The sequence below is a fragment of the Pterocles gutturalis genome, unplaced genomic scaffold (assembly GCF_000699245.1).
Source record: "Pterocles gutturalis isolate BGI_N339 unplaced genomic scaffold, ASM69924v1 scaffold4056, whole genome shotgun sequence".
Lineage (NCBI taxonomy): Eukaryota > Metazoa > Chordata > Aves > Pterocliformes > Pteroclidae > Pterocles > Pterocles gutturalis.
Window position 1 is genome coordinate 18,718 of NW_010100128.1, and position 25,217 is coordinate 43,934.

A 25,217-nucleotide genomic window follows, 5' to 3' on the forward strand; every position below is an offset into this window, starting at 1 on the left:
ATCTCTGGCCCATTAGGATGCACAGAGTACATTTTTCTCAGCAAGAGCTTCAATATTTGAAGCCGTTGTTCTTGTGCATAGCCTATTTATTCATTTTTTAAGCACCAAATTCCATAGTTTAAGTACTCCGATATATTTGAGTGGAATGACTCTCTTACTGCAAGGGATCTATCTCTGCAAGAGGGTAGATAAATTTCAGTTCTGACATAGCACTGGTATGATTTTTACCTTTGTGAAAAGGTTATTTCACCGAGGTGATCAGCCTTCTGCTACAGAGACAAGTTCTTCATAGCACCTGTGCTAAGTGATTAAATGAATCGACCAGGTCATTCTGAGCTATTGGTGAGTAAAGGGATGGTAATTCTTGGGTTTGGTCACTTAAGTTTAACCATCAAAGAACAATCTAATGACAAAGGACTGCATAATGAGAAAGTGATCTGGTTACCTTTTACTGAGGGTGTTTACAATCATACCACTCTGGTGGATGGTCTTGGCCACTTTAATGAAGCAAAAAATGTGATGCTGTTTTAAGGATTTTTTGGATGAAGCTTTGTATGAAATGCAAGACAGATGGGAACTATGAGAACTGAAAATGCTTTTATCCTTTTTGCCAAATACTGTGGAGTTAATCCAGCCCCTCCTGAAATGATCACAAAACTCCTGTTTTCTTTTTTGGTAGCAGGATTCTCCTTCCACCCACGTCTTGCATTAAAAAGTAGGTATATTTATGTAATTCAAATCCATCCTGACTGAGTAACATTCATGAAGTATTTCTTCTCTCTCCTCTTCTACTCCTAATAAATAGAAAAATGAACTGTGAGTCAGAAAGCACTGAACGTCAGGTTTGGGAGTACTGATTTCAAGAAATTGAACTTGTAAAGGGTTGCAAGTTAGCTGCATGAAAAGGGGCTGTATTCCTATACTTAGTTACAGTGGCTGTGATACACCTGCAGTCTCTATGCATGTATTATAGTGATGTCTTTTTCCAGACCAGTAGGTCATAAAGTTCCATCTTCTTGAGAAATGTGTTCTATGGCGTACGTGTTTACTAATTAATGAAATACCTTTAGGGCAAATGAAAGCACAAAAGCAGGGAAATTGTTTCAACTTCTACTTCCAGAGAAAATAAACGAAATACCCACACAGGTTCTTAGTGCAGTTCAGTCTTGCAACTAAATAGCTCACGTTTAGTGGTGTGCCAGAGGGTCAGACACCTGCCAATATAATACTTCCACAAAAATTGCTTTGTCAAAGTCCTGAGGAATATTTTCACACATGTAGGGTATTAATTTCAAGTGCCGAACATTTACGGCAGCCAAAACACATCAAAATAATTTCTTGGCAGAACTGTGCCCAGTGAGGTGTAGATACTAACTCTGTGACCTGGACTGACTCCAGGCTGGATAATTACGTTTGATTAATTGATAATAATCTTCTGTTTCAGACATTTACAGTGATAATTCCTTGTCTTGAGCAGTCATATTCGGTTGCAGAACCTCATAAGACATTTTTGTTTCCCTCTGGAAAGAAAGGAGTCTGATTGTCAAATTGGCTCCTATTAAAATCATCGGGAAATTTGCCAATTACTTTGGCGGGTGGAATATGGGACCCGTGAGTTATTTCTGCAGTTGCTAATAATCTACCGTAATATCATACAATTATATTTCATTTGCATACATTAAAAAAGATAACATTTCTGCCTCTGAAGACCAGCTAATTGACCTCGCAGTTTGTATAGCCAGCGAAGTGAAGCACTTGGGGACCATGGGAATGAAGTGCATCTTTGCTTGATTGTGTTTCTAGGATAGAGTTTATAACAAAGACCATGCGTGTGAGGCACAATTCCCTCCTTACTCTTCCTTTTACTCCAGGAGGAGTAGTAATTTTATTTTTTATATATCCCGTCAGCCAGTGCCTCTCTCCTGTGCTCGTTTGGCTGCACACAATAGCAGGAGGCAGCCTGAGCAAGGCTCCCTCTGCCTCTCTCCACCCATTAATCCCTCACTAATGTGCAAATGCAGAAATAAGTAAAGTTCTAGTTCCTTCCTACTCCTTTTCAGAGCCCAAGTTGTGTTAGTCCCAGAGATACATTTATTTTATTGAAATAACTAACTGTATATGCTGTGCTGCTAAATATGTAAAAGAGTCACTCATGAAGAACCTATTTAATTTGTGGGACTGGGGCATCATTGCAGACTGATTATGCCAAATGCCCTGAGCCTTCATCCTCTGTCCTCAGCTGAGCAGAAAACTATTACAGGGAAAAGGCTGTCTTCAACTAGTTTATTTAGTCTCCTAATGGCTCCTTTAGTCTCCTTATGGTTTTGGACCTCTCTTTAGGGAAATTCCACCAACGTAATTTATTTTTGTGATGCCACGTTTAGGTAGGTGTATTAAATCTGACCAATCTGTGGGTATAAATAGCCCCAGCCTCGAGCAACCTCTGTGACAGCTTTTACAACCCAGCAGATCCGGATCTGTGTAGTCAGGACCCAGAGAGGACAGCAAATATTTTTTGTTTTGTTTTTTTCCTGAAATTTTCTTACTTCCTCCTACTCAAGTTGTAAAACTTCCTCCATTGCTTCTCTCTTGGGCATGTTGCAGTTGTTCGCCGAGATCAGAAAGAAACACTTGTGCAGAAAGATCCCAGCAACCTGGGGATGCATTTTTAAGGCTCTGTGGTTTTTTTCAGTGAACAATCTTAAGATACAATTACTATTTATTTTTAATAATTGCTTTAAATTAATTTGTTTTTCTGCGTTTTCATTTTAAAGCTCCTCTCTTCACAATCTTCTTGCCAGAAATAGGACAGTGATAATTAGACCCAGTATCTTCACATATCTGTCTTCATACTCAAGATCCAGATGGGTTGCAAGAGGCTACAGGAACAGATCTCACTTGGTTGAATGCAAATCACGTTTGGACAGTGGAAGCAAATGCATTTCTCTGTCATATTCTAGCTATTCATCACAGGGAAAGTACAAGTTAAAAATACTGTATGGATGCTCCTTATGGATTTATACACATTAGAAGGGACCTGTCAAGCATACTAGCTGCCCCCATTTCTCTTCTGTCCCTTCAGCTGTGTTTGTTATTGCATTGCTTTAAAATCGGAAGATCCTGACTTCTTCTGGATTATGCCACCACCTATGTGATTCTGTGAGTTCTGGGAATATGCAGTTTACTCAAGTGTTGTAAGAAAATATTTATGCTGCATATCTTCACCTGCTGTATAGCTTAGCCAAATGAGGAACTAGACTGAAAAATTCAGTATATTTCTAATAAGGCAAAGTAGAGGAGGTATTTTCTGTGAGAGGGTGACATTTTGTTACCTAGCACTGTGACAAAGTAGAATTGGCCAGTAGCAGGTAGGTTGTATGCTGCATAAATTACTGCTAATCTCTTAATTTGTTTTGTCCTAAATATACATAGGCAAAATACAGAGACTCATTTTATAAAGTGAATTCTAATTTTACATTCAGAGGTTTTGCACTCACCTGTAATCAGTTTGATAAACACTTGCGTGAACTACAGGCACAGCATGTCCCATTGTCTGGAAACACTGAGACATGGGTTGTTTGGCTTTTTTTTTTTTTTTTTTTTTGTTAATGACTCCATCTACTGCTGTTTTATGTAGAAGCAGCTTCAACAGGGATAAGATCTGTTTAAAGTCATCATACCAGGGTTGTGCTGCACATGGTGCAGGTGAGGTGGATGAGCAATACACTCCTGAAGGAAAGCAGCCGGGCTGTACCATCTCCTCGGTGCAATCTGATGTGTGGCAGTACGTCAGCTGGTAACAAGGCAGTTGCTATCTGAGGTATCTCAACACATGGCACGTTTTGTAATCCAGCCTGGAAAGGGATTTTCTACTAGGGGTTACACTAAAGTGTATTAGCGGGAGGAATAGGATTGTGAGTTGGTACACGAAAGGAAACGCATCCCTTGGCGCTTGCCCCAGAGTCTGAGGCTGGGGGCATTTCAGCTGGGGAGATGTTTCTTCTAAATTGATGTGGCTGTTTGTGCAATGGGGTGCCAATGGGTGATGCTGGGAAGGAGTGGTTCAATCAGCTTTGAGTTCTGGCTGTGGATCCTTGCATCCCAGTTAATCTCATGGCATCACCAACTGGTTTGATACATTTTGAAAAAATAGTTTACCTTAGAGACAAAGACACAATGATATTTTTTTTGCCTGTAGGCAGAAAGAGGCGGCATATGTTTGGCATGCAAAGAGGGTGTGCATCTCTTTGGTCATGGCACAACTGTTGATATTACTCAAAGATCAAAGGCCAAATTACTTTGAATAACCTGAAACCTATCAGTACTTTGTGGCCATCCCGAAAGACATTACCTTGAATGGCTTGTTACTTGGAATTAAAAAGCATCTCAGGAAGTCAGAGATAAAGCATTCTGCTGGTGCATTCAGTGGGAGCTATTTATCACATGGTTTTGTATCTTCAACAGACTATCAGAAAACAGCATTTGTGTCCTGAATGTTAAGACTATTTCATAATCATTATTAAGCGGTACTGTTGATATGAGCCTGCTTGCTTTAGCCCTCGAGTAACAAAGTTCACTGCTGCATCACGCTCTGTCATAATCAGCATTATTATGAAAACATAATATTGGAACCTTCAAAGACTCCCTGGGCTAATACTGTAAAAACTGGGAATGAACTGAATTAATTGTTAGGCTAGCAGCAGTCGCACTGGGAAAATATAGCCGTTTCTATGCGTGTAATGTACATGCTCCCTCCCCACCCTCTTCATGCTCTTCTCAACAGGACAAAAGCTATCCCTTTGACCCCTTTTGGAGCCAAATTAGCTCATCAAAGCAGAACAAGTTTATAAGGCAGTGTTCACTGCATATCAAATGTCCATGCACCAGTTGGATTTCCATTCTTTGGAGTGCGGTTGCCGTATTTGGAGTATTTCATTTCAAGGAGGAAATCTGTTAAGTGTTCCCCCAAAGCAGCTAATTATTCAATGGCTAAAGATGTCAAAGATAATGAAATGAAAAGGGAGCTAGGCTGTGACAGTCTTGAGCAGGAAAATGCATCTCATTAGAAGGCATTCCCACCAGAGAAGCCTGTGGTATTACACGCAGGAATTCCTTTCTGCCGTTAAGTTTTGATGCAAACAGCACGCAGCCTCCGTGACAGTGGCCAAGTGTGTACAAACAGGAATTAATCGCTGGCTCCCTGAATGGAGCCTCTGTGAGGCTGGAGGCAGATCAAAGGGCTGGCGTGGTTTCCAGGGCTGTCCAGCTGGGAACGTTCACGTTATGAATATCACCTTGTGAGCCGTGGGGCAGGAGACTGAGGGTAGCTGGCCTCCATGGGCTCAAGTCCACGCTCAGCAGAGGGACCTGCCCTTTGGTGTTTGGTGAAGGGGACAAACTGTGCACGCTGTGATCCAAGGATCTTTCAGTTGAGTTTCCTGTCGGTTCTGGAAGGAAAAAGAAAATCAGTCCCACTACGCGATATATTTGTATGTGAATTTACATGTTCAAAGCTGTTTGCAAGAGTGCATTTTTGAAATGGCAGTGGTGTTTTCTACAGGCAGACACACATGAGGAGTTCATTGATACTTTGGCATTGGCGACACGGACCAAAGACACTGACAAGAGGTGTAAGTGCTCTCTCCCACCTCCACCCAGTATCTTGGCTGGAAGTGGGAGCGTTTTAATGAGGCAGGGAAAGGGCTTGTGTCAGCGTGAATCACAGTGGCTGTCACTAGAGGATCAGCACATTACCAGTGATCCTTGCAGCGGTGCCTGAGACACCACAATATTTCCTTGCACTTAAAAGAAGCAGAACAGCTTCCCCCCAGGGAGCACTGTGTGGGAAATGTGGGCAAATATCGGTCTGCTTGGAAGGATAGCACGTGGGTCACCGTCATCATTGGTGCGACTGTGGGTTGTGCTAAAATGTGTTATGGAGGGCATAGCCGGGGATGCTGTCAGGCACTGAAGTGTATTGCGCTGTGCTACGAAGTCACCTAAAAAATACCTCCATATGTGCAGTATATGTGACAGTAATAGTCCCTGAACTGGCAGCTTGCAATAACCGGACTGCAGCACATGTGCCTATCGCTACAGAGTATTGGGACATTTTCTGCAATGGTAAAATCCATTTTCCTGGGCAGTTCAGTGTCAGAGTGAACACGTATTCTCCCTTGTACTGGATCTGTCTAGCAAAAGGAGATGAAATATGGAAGGGCTCAGGGAGTCATACAAATAGAATGACTCTGTGGTTTTATGATATTCATATGAAAATAAAACCGGGCTGGATCATCGCTTGATGTAAATCATCCTAGGGACATGGTACAATTTATGTCAGCTGAGGTGCTGTTCCTCTTATTTGTCTGACATACATGCAGTATGTGATAAAAGCCAAAATCGCAGTGATTAGTTTTTCATTCACCTACTTCCCCTATTATGCAGATAAGTGTTGCTTTTTTTCCTTTATGACAGTCGGTGTTGCTGAGTAGATATTGCTAGAGAGCTGTAAGATCTCACAGCAGTTTTGCAAGCAGACTTCTGTTCCTGCACTTCTTTCTTTCTTTCTGTCTGTAAGCATGCCCTTGACCAGTGTTACCTGTACCCTGACAGGTCTGATTGTCCGAGAGGTAAGCATCGAGATCTCCCGCCAGCAAGTTGAGGAGCTCTTTGGACCCGAAGATTACTGGTGCCAGTGTGTCGCCTGGAGCTCTGCAGGCACCACCAAAAGCCGGAAAGCCTACGTCCGCATTGCATGTGAGTGTCTTTGCTCTGCGTGTAGAGTCAATGGTGTTTGGGTGAGGAAAAGCGGAGTCTGCTATTTGGGAGAGAGATTTTGTTTCTGACCAGTTAGGCTTTGTGTTTTCTGCGGTTATTAATGCATACTAAAATTAAGGACTTCAGAAACATTTGTAAGAATTTTAGTTTATACTGTTCTTAAGAGCAAGATCTCATTCTTCTCACTTGTATGGGGGGGGAAACATCAAAAACAATATTTCTTGAGTACAGCAATAATATGTCTCAAGAAAAGTGCCTGAAGCTAATGAGTAGGAATATTAACAAAGGAAGCTATGAAATGAGGTGACAACTGTTCCTTTCACAGAATCACAGAATGGTTGAAGCTGGAAGGGACCTCTGGGGGTTATCTGGTCCCAGCCCAATGCTCAAGCAGGGCCACCTAGAGCTGCTTGCCCAGGCCCATGTCCAGATGGCTTCTTAGTATCTCCAAGGAGGGAGATCCCACCACCTCTCTGGACAACCTGTGCTGGTGCTCGGTCACCCTCACAGTGAAAAAGTGTTCCCTGATGTTCAGAGGGAACCTCCTGTGTTTCAGTTTGTGCTCACTGGCACTGGTCCCATCACCGGGCACCACTGAAAAGAGCCTGGCCCTGTCCTCTTTGCACCCTCCCTCTGGGTATTTGTACACATGGATGAGATCCCCCTGAGCCTTCCCTTCTCCAGGCCGAGCAGTCCCCACTCTCTCAACCTTTCCTCATAGGAGAGATGCTCCAGGCCGCTAATCATCTTTGTGGCCCTTTGCTGGACTCTCTCCAGTATGTCCATGTCTCTCTTGAACTGGGGAACCCAGAACTGGTCCCGGCACTCCAGATGTGGCCTCACCAGCGCAGAGCAGAGGGGAAGGATCCCATCCCTCCACCAGCTGGCAATACTTTTTCTCTGATGCAGCCCATTCACCTGCTTTGCCTCAAGGGCACGTTGCTGACTCACAGTCAGCTTGGTATCCACCAGGACCCTCAGGTCCCTTTCTGCACAGCTGATAATATCTATCTCTGCAATCATATAATAAAGCTTCTGTTCCTTAACAAAGAAAAAAGTGTGTGTTTAGCATATCACATAATCAGATCAGTAATACGAGATTGAAAGTGGTCATCTCAGCCCTAATATTTCTTCATTGTTATTCATGGCTACTAACCTCAGTATTTATTTTGAACCGTTCCCAGCTTAGATCCCAAGAACACAGGGCAACCGGTTCCCTGAAAACAGATCTTCATTTGACTGTACAAATATTTAATGTTCATTAATTTTCAAAGAGGTGCTTTTCTTTGTAATAGAGTAGTCACACTGGGGAATCCCATTTCTCTTTCACATGATGAAATCCTGTTGTGTATAATGGGAACAAAATATATCATCCGGAATTGTATCTCTTCCACTGTTTTCACTTCAGCAAAAACACATTTTGTGAGAAAAGGTCGTTAGAAGCTGGGTTTGCAGCATACTTAGATTTCCTGCACTGTGCTTAATAATTTATAAAAGATAATTCTTCCAGCCAAATAAAGCTTTTCACAGGCACAGTAAGAGGAAGGACTCTCTGTCATTTAAAGCTCTCCATTTAGAGCTTGATTCTCCTTTTGTTCTTGAAAAAGTATTATGTGGTTAAATCCTTGAAGAAGAGTTAACGTCTGTGTAAACATCCAGATACAAATCTCAGAGGTTCAGTTTAAATGCACTTTTTTGAATGCTTTTAGTCCAATTAACTGACTGGAATTAGAGGACCTCTGCTTTTGAGTACAGGACTAGCCTCAGGGAAGAATTTCCCCAGGATTAGGGAGAATTGAAATTATTGCACAGACAGTCTTCCTGCAAAATCAGAAACACCATTGCATATGTGTATAGTGCTTTCCCATGGCAGGAAACTTTCTGAGACTTGGAGGATTTTCTTTCTCTGAAGTGAAACAAAAGAGAACATTTTTAGTTTTTTTTTTCCTCTAAGCAGTCAGCACTTCAGAGTGGTTTAGCAATGTTTGAACAGGTTTTTTTAGATTATGACTCCTAACTCCTTGAATAGATTTGCATGTCCTGCCAGTTAGCCCTGACAGATGACCACTAAGTTAACACAGTTTGGAAGGCTGAGTGTATTTCATTTGTTGGTTAAGTAACTTCTGTGTACTGCCATACCTGTCCGCTTAATTTCTGTATAACACATAATCATTGTATGTGCATGCAAGTTATTTTTTATCAATTGACATTTCTTCCCAGGTGTCCAAATTTCTACTGAAGGTGCTCATAATATAGAGTTTGCTTCTTTTTCTCACCACATTTTGGAGAGAGAGGAACAATCAGTTTGGTGATTTTTCTAGAGTTTTCTAGCACAGTCTAATTAACTATATTCCAGGGAGTTTTATGCACCTGTAACTCAAATGGGGCTTTGTACTTTACTGAAGTCTTCTTAACCTCTTGTTCCTGAATTGAGGCTGCATGGGCAGCTGTAGCACAGGCAATTCACTTAGACTCTGTGAGATCAAGGGTTGAAGTGTTGGACCTTTAAACTGCAGATTGTGAAGCAGCAGCAACAGCACCTTCTCTGCACAGCTGTCCATTTACAATTTCATAGTTTTCTATGAATTTCTCATGTAACACAGGACTATTTTTTTTAGGAACTCAGACATATGCTGTGGGGTGTATGCCTTACTTTGTGATGCCATTGGGTCTATAAGATCACTGTTTTGAACTGTGGGCTCAGATATAGCAATCCTTGTCTGTATTCACAGCCTTGACTTCAGAGGACTGAGTCTGTACTGGCAAGATAATAGTTGTTTCCTAATAAACTTTAAACACAGGTAGTAAGTCTTCTGATGTTTACACAATGTGCCACGAGACTGGGATGCAAGGTAGGATCTATGCAGTATTTATTAATACAGAAAATCAAGGATGTCCAAAAATTAAGAGGGGCAGAAGAGTCCATCTCTGCAGATCTGTCTGCAGCTGTAGCTGCATGTTTGTCCCGAGTGCAGTCTCCACTTTTAATTGGTACAAAACCTGAGCACTGACACCTTTGGGAAAGGGGAAGGGTAAATGAAGCAGGTAAAGTGCTCTGCTTAAGTTATCTTATTATTTATGTTATTACCTGAACCTGGTGGTTTTGTCTCGGCAGGTACATCTGTACCACAATTAACCAGAACTAGCACATTAAGAACTTCTCTCCTTCCCCCTCTCCCTCTTCCTCTCTGCCTCCTCCTCCTTTTTCTCCTTCTCTTCCTTTTCTCCTTCTCTTTCTCTCTTTTCTCCCTTATGCCCACCAGTCTTATCCTGGAATTATTGTGTCCTCTCGAGGGCTGGGGCTGCACTCCATTAAAACAAACAAACGAAAAAAATAGCATGCAACATCTCTGTTCACTGAGCGTGTAATAGAATTAACTGAAAAGTAATTTGAAAGTGTGAAAAATGTGCGTGCTGGAAAAAGAGTCTTGTGTTTGTTTAAAGCAGGGTCAGGCATGTGTCAGAAAGTACATAACAACCCAGTCAATGAAAGTTCTCTGTGAAAATCAATTGCAGCATCGCTCCGGCCAAGAGCTTCAGTTATTCAGGAAGGGAGTAATCTATAAATATGGAGTGAAGATGCTGCTGGTTTTCAAAGGCTGCCCATGCTAGCAGTATAAACAGGAAATGAGTCTGAGTCTAAAGCTAACATCCTGGCTTCTCTAAGTGTTCAAGGCGTTTAATGGTGTCTCACCGTTGCGCTCCTGGACCACGGGTGTGCTAGGAAATCACTCCCTTCTGTGCAGGCTGCTTCTGAAAAGGGGAGAAACAATAGGTGGTAGACACATTGTTATTCTCAGCTTTTTTCCTAATTCACAGAATTCCTCTTCCTGAGGCATTGGCCTCCCCATGAGAACAGAGCTGAGCATTTCGTCCTCTTGAACTATCAGATTTGGTGGGATTAATTTTCACTTTGCCATTCCAGATATCTCAATAATCAACAAAGTAGGGACACCTAGTGTATGTCTCGGTGGAGCTGGGAAGATTTACTTTTCTGAGATGTTGGCCTATGAAAGTGCTAAAATGCATTTCCTATTTATTCACACATTTCTTATTTATTCTAGGCACATCCTATTGGGAGCACACGGAGTCACTAATATGCGTTGATACTATTTTTTCTGCTCAATTAAAAAAAATGTTACTTTTGTGGAGAGAGGAAGGAGGGGGTTTATGTAGCTTTATCTTTGGCTGAAAAAAATGTTGAACAGATAAAACCTAACAGGGCAAAATTCCTGTTAAAAGGATGAATGAGGCCTGAGCCTGTGTAACCAAGAGTAGAGTTAAACTCACTGGAAAATTCATCGGATAAAGATGAAACAATAGCTGCAGGATTTGACCTAATTGTTAGATCAGATAATAAAGGGGTGGCTACGCAAATTGCTTTGAGCCCATGTGCATAGAGCAACCTTACTTTTAATTTGCTCCAGTTTGGTGTTGACGTAGCCTCACTGACTTCATGATGTTAACCCAGGCTGTCCTTGAGAAGATAATACAAGAAGAATACGAATATAAGCCCGAAATCTCATGTCAGGTTTTGGATTTGTTGAAAACCTATAAGAAAATAGCAGCTTTCTCTGTAATTTCTGTTACTTGATCTTTTTTGGTGTAATGAATGTGGATAGTCTCTTCCTTTATTCATTATCTTAAAATCAGAATTTTAAAAAACAATAATTTTAAAAAGCCCTGATGTAGTAGGGAGCTGTGCTTGTTAATCTTTTGTATAATTTGGTATTAGTTTCCTATGTACTTATCTAAAAGCCTTTTTTCCCCCAGACATTTTTTCAAAGGAATGTAGATCATATATGCATGTCAGATGCTGTATACTGATAAGATAAATGCAGTACAGAAAAGCAGGCTCATTCACCTGATGGTTTATCTCCACTTACAAGGGGTATGCTGTTGTACAAGGCAACAGATATGGAAAAAAAAAATTACAGATTCTTTACTGACACTGGGTTATCTCACCTCTTAGTACTGGGGCCCCCGTGCTCTGTGTTACGTTGCTGTAGTTGCCTTTGTTCCCCCTCTTCACACACCTCATCCAAGCAACACTGGGAGGGCATGCTCCTGGAGCCACCAAAGCAAGAGATACAAAGTTGGGTGGATGTCGAGAGCAGGAGAGCAAGCTGGGAAGGACATCACTTGAAAATTTTAATAGGAAGGTACATCCAGGATATGCAGTATTAAAAAAAAATAACCCAAAAAAATGTGGTTTGTGGAGTTTGTAAGTGTGCATGAGAGTTAGCAGAGCTAGGAGCTTAATTCCTTCCTTGTGCACCATTTGAGTTGCTCCTAATCAATATCTGCCTCTTGTAGTTAATAAAGGGATAACTGAGGCGCGTGGTCTTGGGCTCAGCTTACTCAAGAGAGAATGGCAGATCACAGAAAGGGCAGCAGAGAAGTTAACTGAGCATTTAACATACTTGATGCTACCACTCTGCTTTTGCTCCCAACAGGCATGTTTCTGTACTGCTTCCCAAGTAACAAGCATGATAGACTCCCAAACTTAAGGATGCAATTGCAACAGTAATAAATTCAAATCACATTCCTTTGTAGTAAAGTGTTAAGACTTTATAAAATAAGATGCACATTGGCTTCACTCTTAGCATTGCTTAAAAAAGTCAAAAGGAAACCCCTTTACTGAATTTCAATGAATTTAATCCCTCAGTAGGAGCCTTGAGAATATCCTGCCTACGCTGCCATGCCTAAGAAATGATCCTCTTTCGGTAGTCTGGTGGTGAAACATAGATGCAGTCAGGAAGTCAACAGAATTTTGTGGATATTTTGGTAGTGACCAGACAGCTGTGCGAGTCAGATTAGTGTATTAGAAGAGCAATGACAACAAAATACCAGGTTTATACAAATTGTTTTCTGTTTTACTGTTTCAGTGTGCTGTAAATTCAATTCTGCATATGAATTGCAATGTACACCTGATGTTTCTAGTGTCTGTCTTTACTGCCTTTAGTACATCTGTCATCTAGAAAGGCACCTGTTGAGGTTAGGTCATTTGAACTTTACATTTAGATTTCTTTGAAGAAAAAATAATGTCGTATTCTGTCTTCAATCACCAAATAAAATAGTGAAGAGAATTAAGTTTATAAGTTAGTTTGCAGGTTAAGCTTACAAAGAAAAACAAGAAATATCGAGATACTAACAAGTGAAAACATAAGAGGAGAACAGTGCAATCAGTGTACACCTGGGAACCCATCCGCTCGGTGAATTCTTGATAACATTTGCTTGCTTGTGTTTTTTACAGTTGTATCAATACCAAATGGGTTGAGTGGGTCATTCTTCATGATAAGCATAGCCCGCATGGAAGCTGCGTTGCAAAAGGATGTTTTGTCTTACCAGCGCCTGGCTGAACTAGCTTAGAGCTGAAGAGAGGAGGGGAAAAATTGTGGTTTTTTTCTGCAGACATGCAGGTGGTGAGTCTCTAAGGAGCTGTCAGGGTGCAGCGTTATCCCAGCTGGCTGAAGATGCCATCGGTAGAATGGGGGGCTGGCAGGTGCACACCTCCCGTTTGCTCAGCCTGTAAACACGATGGGAAAACTCCAGCAAGTCCCCAAGCCCTTTTTTGCAAAAAAAAAGGTGTCTCTTAACTCCACCTGCATCGTGGAAAGTGATGGAAGAGGAGAGGCCAGTTTTACAATATTAGTCATGTTTCTCTAAATCAGCATTAGTCATCCAAGTTTGGGAACAGATGCAGTGAGATGGTTTTTCACAAGCATGGGGAGCCTCTTTCATTGTGTAGAACATCAGTAGCATTTTCCCACTCTTTTTTCCACAATTATTTTTCTATTTGATTATTTCTTATTAGACTAGGTAAAATTGAAACAGCATTGATCCTTGCCTCTTGAGAACACCCTCAACAGTAGGAGATAGACTTCGAGAGCTTGACTACCTATTGATCCTCTAATAATGGTTAAACTAATACCAAGCTATATTCCCTTTTTTCCTAGTGTTTTAATTGCATTTTTTGCTTATTACATATTTGGTTTTATATGGATGCCTGTATGTACTCACCCATGTAAAGCAAGCTATCTTCTGTATGGAAATATGTTCTTCATGTGAAGGTCTTTTCACAGTCTTAAAACCTTCTTTCTTTCGAAGGCACACACCAAACATACTTCTCTCAATGGGCATAGTTAATATGAAGGTTGAATAGTAAACCTTCTTTCTTTTGAAGGCACACACCAAACATACTTCTCTCGATGGGCATAGTTAATATGAAGGTTGAATAGAAAATAATGTGGTTTTTCTTTTTGTGCTCTTAAAACTTGCTCATTTTTTAATTTGTTTTAGATGGAAAGTTGACGCTGGAGTTACTAGAAGGAACAGAGAGTAAAGCGTCTTTAATGTCTATCAAGGGCAGAAATCCATCTTTCCCTGACAGTGATGCTGCATTGTTCTATTCGTTTCGGGTTTACATGTAATTCCTGGCTGACAAGTGTCCGTTTTTCATGCTCATTCATTAGTCACCCTTGCATTAGCACTGCCTTGAAGGTGTCTGGCCTGCCTCTTATCATATTTCTCAGAAATGATAAAAGATATCCTTAAAGTTTTACCCACCCACTCATCACGGCAAAACCCAGAACAGCAAATAGATAAAATACATTTGATTAAAAAAAAAAAAAAAAAGAATAGGGTCATTCTTTGCTCATTCTTAGAAGCTGACAGGTAGCAAAGGAAGTGGGGAAATGCCATGAGTTTGTGTAGAAACTATTCAGCAGGCAAAAAAGCAACTTTTGAGTGGTTTGTAAGCTAAAACTGCATTAAACGTGAAAGGAAGTCATTTAGCAGTGCATCAAAATTAAGATCTGAGGCCCCTCTCTCAGGAATAAAGCTGACAATACGGTGTACACCAAGATCTCGATTTCCCATTATATTTTTTCAGGTTTATGCTTGTGGAAATTCTCTCATTTCAATGCAGCTCTGAATGCAGCCATCTGTCCTTACCAGAGAGGTTTGTGCAGGAGGATTTCAGGCGTCTTGGAGGAAAGTCTCATCTTAAGGATGCTGTAAATGTGCTACGATATATGCCACAAGAGCCCCTTCTGAATTTACCAGGACCATACATTAGTAAAGGGAGTCTGGCTCAAGGTAGCAGACCAGAATTTTAATTCTTCTCCTTGGTTTCCTTTTATGAAGACAGCCTTGAAGGGAAGTTAGAGGCAGGGGGGAAAATGCCTGGTGGGGGTGCAGGCTGTCCCACAAGCAGGAATTAATCTACATTACCCAAATAATAACGGAAAGACAGTGCAACTGCCTCTCTGCCTGGTGTCTCTCTCTGTTGAAAGTGAGGGTAGTGAAGGCTCTCTCTCAGCATCACATTAACCAGGCTGCTGCGAGCCCGAGGCTTTAATAATTCACACCGCCTCTTCACAGACAAAGAGGTCCTGACCCAGAATGGATCAAATATTTTTTATTGTTTAGCTTTTTCAGGTATATTTTTTGAAGATTGTTATTTTTTTTTTTAAATGGGATGTATTTTATTTGTCTTTTACCATTCTCTGGGAAAATTCATTCCTTCTGTCCTTGCTTGCAAGCAATTGTAACTTACGTTGCACTTTCCAAAACTGAAAAATATAATTGAAAATACTCTGCTTGGAAAAGATGCAAAGTCCCTCAGTACATTAGCAAGCTCACCCATTCCCGGTCACCAGTGTGAAGTTGCCACAATGACTGTAGTTGTTAAATGGCAAAGGAAGGGACAGACTGAAGAATTAAAAAGATGTCGTTGGTTAGGTAAAACCTGCCCTGCTCAACTGCCATCCGTAGCTATTTGTAGGTGTGTAGCTGCAGCGGGAGGTTGTGGGTAGTTCTAGTGGGGTAAAGCTGGGAACATGTGGGAGGGAGCCAACAGAATAATGTATAAGAGCTCCCAATCTTGTAAATATACAATTATAGACTTATTTTCCCCCCCAACAAATTAGTATAATTTCCTCAATAGTACCTAATGGCTCCTTGGAGAACATTACTGTCTATTATGTCAAGGCCCTTGGTGTATTTTTTGTTTGTGGATCATTGACCTGCTCGAATCCAATGGTGCTGCTGAAGCATCCACACACAGCAAGGTTCTGCAGGCGGGGGCAGCGGGGGGAGCTGGGGTCCCGCAGGGTTCGTCTCGCTTGCCGCAGCCCCATGGCAGCAGCTCCCAGGGAAGAGGGGTTGTTCATACCCGGGAGTTCCAGCTGATGGTAATAAAGAGGTTAAAGTGGGGGTTTTTTTACTGTTATTACACGTTTCTAGACTAAAGCTGTTTACTTTTGTATGCACTAAAATTTGGGGGTTTTTTTAAAGGCTTTGTAAGAGAGGTGGGTGATTATTGTGCACGTGAGGCTCTGGAGAACTTAGAGCTCTATTAATGTTTCAGAAAGGTAGGCAGGACAGTAAATCAACATGTCAAGGAAAAACCTCAGATTATTATCCATCTAATCTGCCTCTGCTGTCTTCATCCCTCTGTATCTGAATATCTGAAAGCTATTATTAATGTGCTATTTGTTACTGTGTTTGTATGCTTCTGTTACTAGCATGGTAGCTTTCTCATTTATCCTCAGCCATGATATTAGAGCACGATACATCTGTTACAGCTGTCTGCATCACACACGTATGTGTACCTGTTAGATGCATGAAGGTGTACCTGATGTGGAGGTAATTTGTTTCCTTTGGAAATACATGTGGAACTAGCAATAATACGATCATGTGCCCTAAACTGTGGCCATAAATCCCACCCCGTCGGAGGGGCTCTCAGGATCCCTGCCCCGTGTGCTAGCAGGAGAAAAAAAAAGCAGGGCTTGAGGTCACTCCCCTTGTGCCTGTGGTGCAGGGGAAGAACAGACATGCCTTGGTTTCACTAGGGAAATGCACGAGTTTAAGGACGTTCGAAGTTTACCGTGTTATCAGCTTACGTTAAAATCAGCATCTCCAGCTATGACAGAGCTTTTCCATGGTACCATTAGATTGACATGTAATTCTAGTTAGTTGAACAACCACATTTTCCCAATGTAGGCTGAGACATGCTACCTGAAGGCAAGTTTCAGAGAAGCTGATTTTGATGGCATACACCCCATCTCCTGTTCTGTCTGTGCATTCCCCTGCCCTAGGTTTTGCCTTTCAGTAGTGCTGATGCAGTTCCTTGTGGGGTCAGCTGTAAATCAGATCTTGCAGGTAATCTAGATGAAAAATAACTCTTTGAATTGTTTATTTGTAAACGGGTTCAATTCAGTGATCTGTTTTCCAGCACAGCCGCAGGTTGTGGCTTCAAAATATGAAATATTTGGCTTTTAAATTGTTCCCATATGACTTGTTTCCAATACGACACAAGTATTTCTGCAACCTGGCCGTGAGCTGGCATAGGGAACAGGTCTGACTTCAGAACAAAAAGTAAAATAAAAATAACTTGTTTGCAACACTTACTTTAAAGTCAGGCTGACTCTCCGATGTGACTTTGAACATAGCCTTATGGCCATTTGCAGCAGGAACCAGGAGAAGGGAGAAATATCCCCAGTCACTACTTTTGGAGGGGCATTTGATGTCCTCTCTGCCTGACACATTTCTGTGGTGCTGTGCAGGGGCGCAAGCATGGCTGAGCTCTACATTATGGTTATTGTTATTATTATCTATTTAATGCTACAGGGAAAATTATAAGGTGAAGACAAATTAGCTAAAGCTGTAAAGTCAGTGCCTATAAACTAAAAGTACGTTAAATCACAGCATGAGCACTTCCATCCATGAGTTTAAGGCAACACAGCTGATGTGTTTTAGTTTTACAGGTTTATTTAATTTTCCTCAACTTGCTTTTGTACTTCACTGGCATAGTTCACCAAACATAAATTGTCTGAAGAGGGGACTTTTGCTTTTTATTCGGTATCTGGACGTGACCTTCCACAGTGAGGCCCTAGATCCTCGCTGGCTTCACATACCCTACCGCAATATAAATAGTGAATCCGCTATGAAACCTTTGACTGCTTAATGTTGGAATAAAATGAAAACATGTCCCAGTCTTTTCTAAGCGCTTCACTTTGCAGGGATCAGAAATGCTATTTTCTCTGTTTAGAAAGACAGCTCAGACCTTATACAGTATGGCAATCAAATGTGATTTAAATGACCATCTCTTAATACTAATTCCTTTTCTTCTCCCTCTCCCTCCACAGATCTCCGGAAAACTTTTGAGCAGGAGCCCTTGGGGAAAGAAGTGTCCCTGGAACAAGAGGTCCTGCTCCAGTGCCGTCCTCCCGAAGGCATCCCAGTAGCTGAGGTGAGCAGCACCAGCAGTGTCCTGGCTCTGGGACATCCTAACGAAGGCTGAGCGGTGGCTGATGGTGCTGTGAGTGGCATGGCATGATGAATGGGGAGTAATGGAGAGCTAACTGACTGTTGCTGGTAGGCAAGATTGATCGGGAGCTGATTAATGGCTGTGGATTATGGTGCCTTGCTGGGCAGAGCTGCAGAACGTTTGGTTTCAGTTTTTTCTTCCCTTTCAAAAATCTGTTTTTATCTGGCATCCAAAGGACACGTAGCTGGTGGAGCATATTAATACCAGCCCTGCTATCTTTCCTTTTCCTTTTAAAGAAAAAAACCAATCTCACACTGAGAGGCACCTTTCAAGCATAGTGTAAGACATTTTACATTTTAGTTTGCCAGATTATATTTCCCTCACATGTTTGTGCACATGCTCGTGTGTGCACCAGCCAGTCCGCTCGGCACAAGAGGACGTACCGTGGTCCAGTGCGGGCTCCTGGGTGAAGCAGCGTAAGGTGCGGGCAAGTAGGGAATGTGTCTGCCTAATAATTCATCTTCAGGAGTATATCTGCTTTTCCTACTGACATGTAAGTAAACGCAGAGTGGGCAGCCTGGTCTCCACCTGGCAGGAGCAAAATCTGTGCCCACTGACGACAGCGGGTGTCCCCCTGAATTGGAGCTTGCCTAAGGGCAGTGGTGGCTCCAGCTTCAGACTCATTGTTCAAGGGAGGGAGTCTCTGAACTCCTAAATCCACTGCAGCTCTTAAGAGAAAAATTGATTGTTAATGATGGTAATTCCCCTGTCTGAATTCTCCTCGGATTTCCCCTGCCACGCAGAGAAAAAGCTCTTGCCAATTTGCATTAGGAGGGGTTAGACTGCCGTGGCTAAATAGCAAAGTGGTTGTTGCTCAGCACTGATGGCTGATTTCTCAGGAGATGAAGCTTAAAGTGTTACCTCCCCATCTAACCCAAGTTTAGATTTAATGGGAATTGCAGAAACATGTCCACAAACATCAGAAGAAATAATTAGCATGGAAGATTTTTCCCATTTTCTTTTTTTCCATAGCCTGTTTTCTTTCCCCATTGAGGTCCTCAAAGCTGTAAAGAGTATGTGGGTCTGTTGAGCCAGCGTGCTGACAACTGTAATATTAATCAGTTGGCTTTCCTTGGGAATTTAGCAGTGTTTTTAAATTTTCCTTTCTGATGCTTCTTTGCATCAAATCAATTTGCTGTTGTGCCATGACCAGAGTCTTTGCAATGGGGTATGTTGTTCTGGAGGTGCCGGGTAGTACTGGGGAACTTCATTACCTTTGCTGGAAACAGAGATAGATGGTGATGGGTAGTTTGAATGCAGTGTTACAATCACCTCTTAAATTTCAGCAGCCATTCTTCCCTCTGTGGGGGATCTGGTCTGTGATGCCCTGTCGGGTGGCTGGGACCCAGACAGCATGATTTAACATGATGTGTGGAAGTGATCTCTGAAAAGCTCCTCTGTGGGCTGCTCTTACAATAATTGTGTTTTTTCCTGCCTTCTAGTACCCTGGCTCGCTCTGTCAATAGCCAAGATTCATGACTGTACTGTAACTGACTCTGAGTCTTATTTGTACCATGGTCGGGGCAGACACCAATTAACACTTGGCAGGCTCAGAAATTGTATACTCCCCATCTGACATTCAAAAGAACCATTCTCAATGTTGGGTTTTTTTTTTTTTTCCTATTCTGACTTTTGAAGTCAGAAGGAGATCAAACACTCAGATCGGACAGCCGCCTATTACAGCCTCTTTGTAGATTCTTTCCAACACTATTAAAGGAACAAAGACCTGAACACTAATGAGTATGAATACCTTAATGTGACACTTTTATTACAGACACTTGCTGAAGCTGGTAAAACAAATTTAAAAAAATGGAAAGATGAAAGGTAACTTGGTGGGTTGAAGGATTACCTGATTACTTAATTTAGAGATGAATGAGTTAGTTGTTTAAGACTTTGTTTATTTGTTCAGGTAAGTTTCTGGTACAGGTAACTAAGCAAGAAAGGACTTGGGAGAAGGCAGGCAGCAGGCTGAGGCTATTTTGCACATTGTTGAAAGACTGCTGGGATTCCAGGTAGAGTAGGGTAATGCATATGTTGCAGCTGTGGGCAGCATTGCCAAATGCTTTGGTGAGCATGTGCCTCAGACTCTTCCCACTCTGGGCACAGTGTTTTGGTTTGGTTTTTCTTCCACTTACTGGCTTCTGAAGTAATCACTGGATTTAACGCCAAAAAGGAGGAAGAAAAGCTTACGTTGTGAAACTGTACGAAATACATATCCAGTGTAATGTAATGCTGGCTTCTGGAGCCCCCCTTACTTTTTCTCTTTGATTTTATTCCCCCCCTTCATAATTTTTTTTTTTTTCTGGTATTTCAAAGTGGTGGGAGCAGCCACGCTCAGGCACACATTCTGTCCACTCATTCAGTAGCTGGGGAATTTAGTCTGATAATTCCCAGCACATTTAATTGCAATTAACTGTGTCAAGCTCTTAAGGATCAATGCTAGAGCAGATCTTACTATTATTGAAAAGCTGAGCCACAGAGCAGCGTACAGCTGCTCCGGAGGGCAAGAAGGACAGAGATGGAGATGGGCAGGCAGAGCTTTTAAGGCAGCATTTACCAGTCCCTCAGATCCACTAGGACTTGATGAGCATTAGACTAGGCTTAGGTCACAGCCACTTAAAAAAAAAGAAGAAAAATCCCAAGATCCAAGTAGAAGAGGGTGTATTAAAATACACCAGCCTCATGGCCTGAGGTCAAATCAAAGTACGGCTTGCTTGTTCACTTGGGACAAAGTAAGGAACCGAGGGTTTGCTTGGTCTCTGGGAAAACCAGATCAGCTTCTCTGTGGCCATGTACCCCTGGCACCAGCCCCAGCTAGCATCAGTTGGACGCTGCAGAAGGACCAGCGCAAGCACTGTTACACTGAGGTTTCCACCCATAGCAGAGGGGTGAAGGGGCAAGCTCACATGTTCCTGCTGTGAAATTAGAGAAAATAAAAAAAAGGGGGGAATAAGCATAAAAACAAAAGTCACCCTGCCCTAGCTCCATGCTTCCCTGCCTCCTGCTTTTCCTCAATGGGGAGAAATAAGATAAGGTGGTGAGATAAGCCCAGGCTCAGCAGGAGCTGCCGGGCTCAGTGGAAATTGGGCAGTTGCAGCTCCCTGGTGTCAACAGAAACATCCATTTCAATTCCACTCTCTTCTGTGTGTGTATTTTTTCAAGCCTCAGCTGAGAAAGCAGGAAGGATCCCATTCTGAGATGCTGCAACAGTAGTGCAAGAGTTACTAGCAATTAACCCCTTAGCTTGTTTAATTTGTTCTTTGAACGACACCAGCATTGTATTGCACATCGAAAAAATACAGCTAGAGACACTGAGTGACATCAGATTACTTCATTGTGATAGGTTATAGATCAAAACATCAATGAGATGTAAGATTGGTTAATATGCCATAAGCTGCCAGGCGAACTTCTGCATTGAAATGTGTGATTTGTGGCGCCTTTAACCGGGGATAATTGCTTCTTTAATTATAATTGAGGTGTTTCACAGAGTAGTTTAATTGCAGAACAGTGTGTAATGTACAGTTTGGTGACCCAGTTGGGTTTAAAACTGGACGTGATATTTATCCACATTCATGGCTTTAATTAGGAACTAGAGCAAGGAGAAAATTATCCCTGAGTCAAGAGGCAGAAGAGGGTGTTTTGCCGAGTCAAGATGACTGTGACACAGACTTTGTTCATCTCCTCTTGCACGGGCAAAAGCTCGTGGAAACTGGGGACTTCTCCAAATAGGCAGCATCAGGTGGCTGCTGCATCTAATTGATTATTAATCCGACCACTGTTTGCTTTGTTTCGTGAGAGCAGCTTCTGCTTTGCAGCAGTTATCCCATAATTGGGAGTCCGTGTGTATGCATTTCCATGCTGGTATGTGTCACCCAGGCAGCATTTTATATTCCCGGCAGGAAAGTGAGCTCTAAGAGAGACAAGTAGAGGAGTTTTTGGCCACAAATACTAATTAGCTGGGAAGTGGCGCTGTCCTTTGCAGTGCCTTGTGACAAACAGCAGAACTGCATTCAGGTGTCAGTGGGAGGAGGGGGGTGTGTGGGGGGGTGAGTTTGTGTGCAGAAGGAGCATGACTCAAAATGAACAAGGACTGCTTTTTGCCCTGGATAGCTGTTGGGTAAGGTCTGGCATTGCAGGCTTGTCCTCCTCCAAAAGTACAGGATGAAGCTCCCCATCATGGTCAGTGTCCAGTCCCATGTATTTCTGTTCCTTTTTTTACATACTTTTTACACCAAATTTCCTACCAGTTCATTTCCACAGTGCAGAAACCCATGCTGAGACGTGCAGGTCTTCTTGCAGGATTTTTGAGACCTGAATTTTCTGATTTTCTATTGGGTCTACCCCTATAGTTTTCCTTTCTGGTGCAGTTCCATTGATGCCACTGTAAGTGAGGGCAGAGCATGCTCCTAAGTGAATCAAGTTTCTGTATGATTGAATCTGACCACAGGCAAGGATGTGGGACAGGAGAATGGACAGGTTTCTTGTTCCTCCATGAAATATTGCAATGGGAGGTTTCCTACAAGAGCATTGACATGAACCCTGCTAGCTTATCCTCTCCACAGCGTGAGGTAGGCAAGCATACCTCCCCACTTTCCCCTTAGAGAAGACAGTTCCTCATGCTGGAGGTACTGTTCTGTGTGCTGTCCCGATCCAAAGTTGGGGAGGTTTCTATGCGATCCCAAGAGTGAGATTAAGACCAAACGAGGTCAGATGCGGTACAACCAGACCAATTTTATTAACAACAATAAAACGTCAAAGCGATAGCAAAGAGTGAAATAAAAGATATAAATTAAGAGCAAGTAGAGATAGAAAGGCAAGAGACAGTTACCACCCACGTTCCAGCGACATTGCAATTCTTCACAGGCCTTGGTGGTGGATGCACACAGACTCGCACACACACGTTCAGTCACACCTCTGCTCACATGTATCCCCTTCGTGCACCTTCCTGTGGGCTTTTATAGCCGATCCGGAGAAAGTCCATTGGGCCAAGGGTTTCCATGGCAGTGGCACATCCGACACGTCCAGCACATTCGGTGTGTCTCCCTCGCAAACGTGCCGGTGGGGTACACGCGCTTGCTGCATTCCCCCTCGTGGTGCACTGCGCGTGTCCCAGCATGTGGTGGCGGTCACCACACCACACCAGACTGCCTTCACCATGCAACGTCGGTGGTGGATCTTCTTTGTGCATAGTTCAGTTTCCAAGCATTCTTCAGGACAAATGTCCTACAGTTCAGTCTTTCACATATGCCTACAAGATTAGCCCAGCGGGTCCTACTTTGACATCGACTAGTTCCCATCTTTTAAGAGAGGTATTTCCAAAATGCAATCTGCAGAGCATATATCAGCTGTCACCCAAGAGTCCCATTTGATCACATTTTCATGGGTTTTGCTTGGGAATTTCAGGTGCTTCTAGAGCTGATGCGTTTCTTTCACTGAAAAGTGTAACCTGGACAAAATCCTGTCTGCCTTTTAAAATCAGTAGGAGGAATTATCTGGATGACAACAGGCACTATGCAACTTTCAGGGAGATTGAGAAAGGGGCCATCCTCAGGGACTGCAGCCACCTCCCAACATCCTTTTCTTTTATTGAGTTTAATGATCCAGAAGAGCATATAGCTCTGTGCTGTCAAGAATGAGATCCACCTACCCATCCATCCAAAGAACCACAGACGTCCCATTGGTAGCTCATTTGAAGCTGTTTCCAAACAGACCTCTTCCCATTGCTTCGGGGACTGGGGAGTCCACGTGCCCACATGGTGCCCAAAATACCAACCAACACACATGAGCCATGGGACCTCCAGCTCAGGCTCCTCTTCCAGGTGGGGAGGGAAGCCCAGCAACTCCTGGTGGCTCCGTGGCAGCCACCGTGGTATTCTGTTAATAATGCCGTGATCTGCATTTGAGTTTGAGGCTCTATGAAATAAAATTCTTCATCTGCTGCTACCAGTCCACCTCAGCCTTTGAAGTTTCTTCTGTGAGGCTTCACTTCCCCATAGTGCATAAAGCGAATAATAGGGCCAGAGACATCCAGCAGCGGAATGTACACCCTGTGTAGGTTTTAGTGCTCAAGCAGAAAGCTGGATATATGTGCAATTAAGGATGTGTCTCCAAAAAAAACGAATTCCCCTTATTGGCAGCAGGAGCACAGTAGCAACAACTGAACAAAATGTCAGGATGGTTTGCATTTGCTGTCTCATTCTCAATGTGTGCTTTGCAGTCTCTCATAGCTGTAATTTCAGCCTCTTTGGAGACCACTTTTTTTTTTTTTTTTCTTGTTTTTAACCTTGAACGGGTATGAAATCTATTTCCAGCAAGCAGTACATGGAGGACAGCAGCCTCTTCAGCAGGCAGTTGCTGGGATGAAAGTGTACATTTCAAACCAAATCCAAAAATCAAATAGCATTCTTCAAAGAGGCACTCGAGTCTCAAAGTACCTGAAATTGCTGCTGGCTCAGTAACCTGTATGAAAACAGCTCAAGTTTTCTGAGTCTCACTTGGCCATCTTGTACTTGTGTCCAAAACAGTAGTGAGCTTCACAAATGTTTTGCTCTTACTGGCACGTGTATGTGTGTTCTTGCGATCCTACCGTTCTGGCCAGGCATGGGGAAGGCAGGGGTGCAGTGGTCTCACCTCCCAGAATCCTAAATTGCCTTTTATCAAGGCAAGTCTGTTGCTGCTCCCAGCTGTTTGCATCTTGTTTCTTTTGGAGAATTGCAGTCATGACTACCAGAGCGCTTTACCTGTGTTTAGAAGGCAGAAGACCTGCTGTTTTCGGCAGGTGCTCTCCTCTCTGAAGATGACTCTAGGGCAGGTTGGTGCAGTGGGGGCAATGAGGGACCAGGATCCAGGACTCGCACCCTGTTGACTTTCTTCTTGAGATTATGAGAGGTGTAAGGAATGACTTGGATGGTCAGAAGGGCAGAATCTAGATGAGCCCGTATCCTTTTTCCATGCTTGGGTTTCTTTTGGAGCAGATGTGCTGTTGATCTACCCGATTCTAAAAGAGTCATGCATATGCAAGTGTGCCAAGAGATTTAAGCGTCTAGTAATGCTCGTAACTTGGCACGGCTAAATTTGTGTCAGCAATTAGCTGCTGTAATAGGTT

The 25,217-nt window shown here is 42.6% G+C and overlaps 1 protein-coding gene across 1 annotated transcript in view; it reads left to right on the forward strand.

Moving 5' to 3' along the window:
- Positions 1-25,217, forward strand: part of UNC5C (unc-5 homolog C (C. elegans)) — an 85,491-nt gene that overhangs the window by 12,383 nt on the left and 47,891 nt on the right. Inside the window, exons 3-4 of the mRNA XM_010078390.1 lie at positions 6,613-6,756; positions 17,931-18,034. Coding sequence (XP_010076692.1) covers positions 6,613-6,756; positions 17,931-18,034 — 248 coding nt within the window. The remainder of the gene's footprint in view (positions 1-6,612; positions 6,757-17,930; positions 18,035-25,217) is intronic.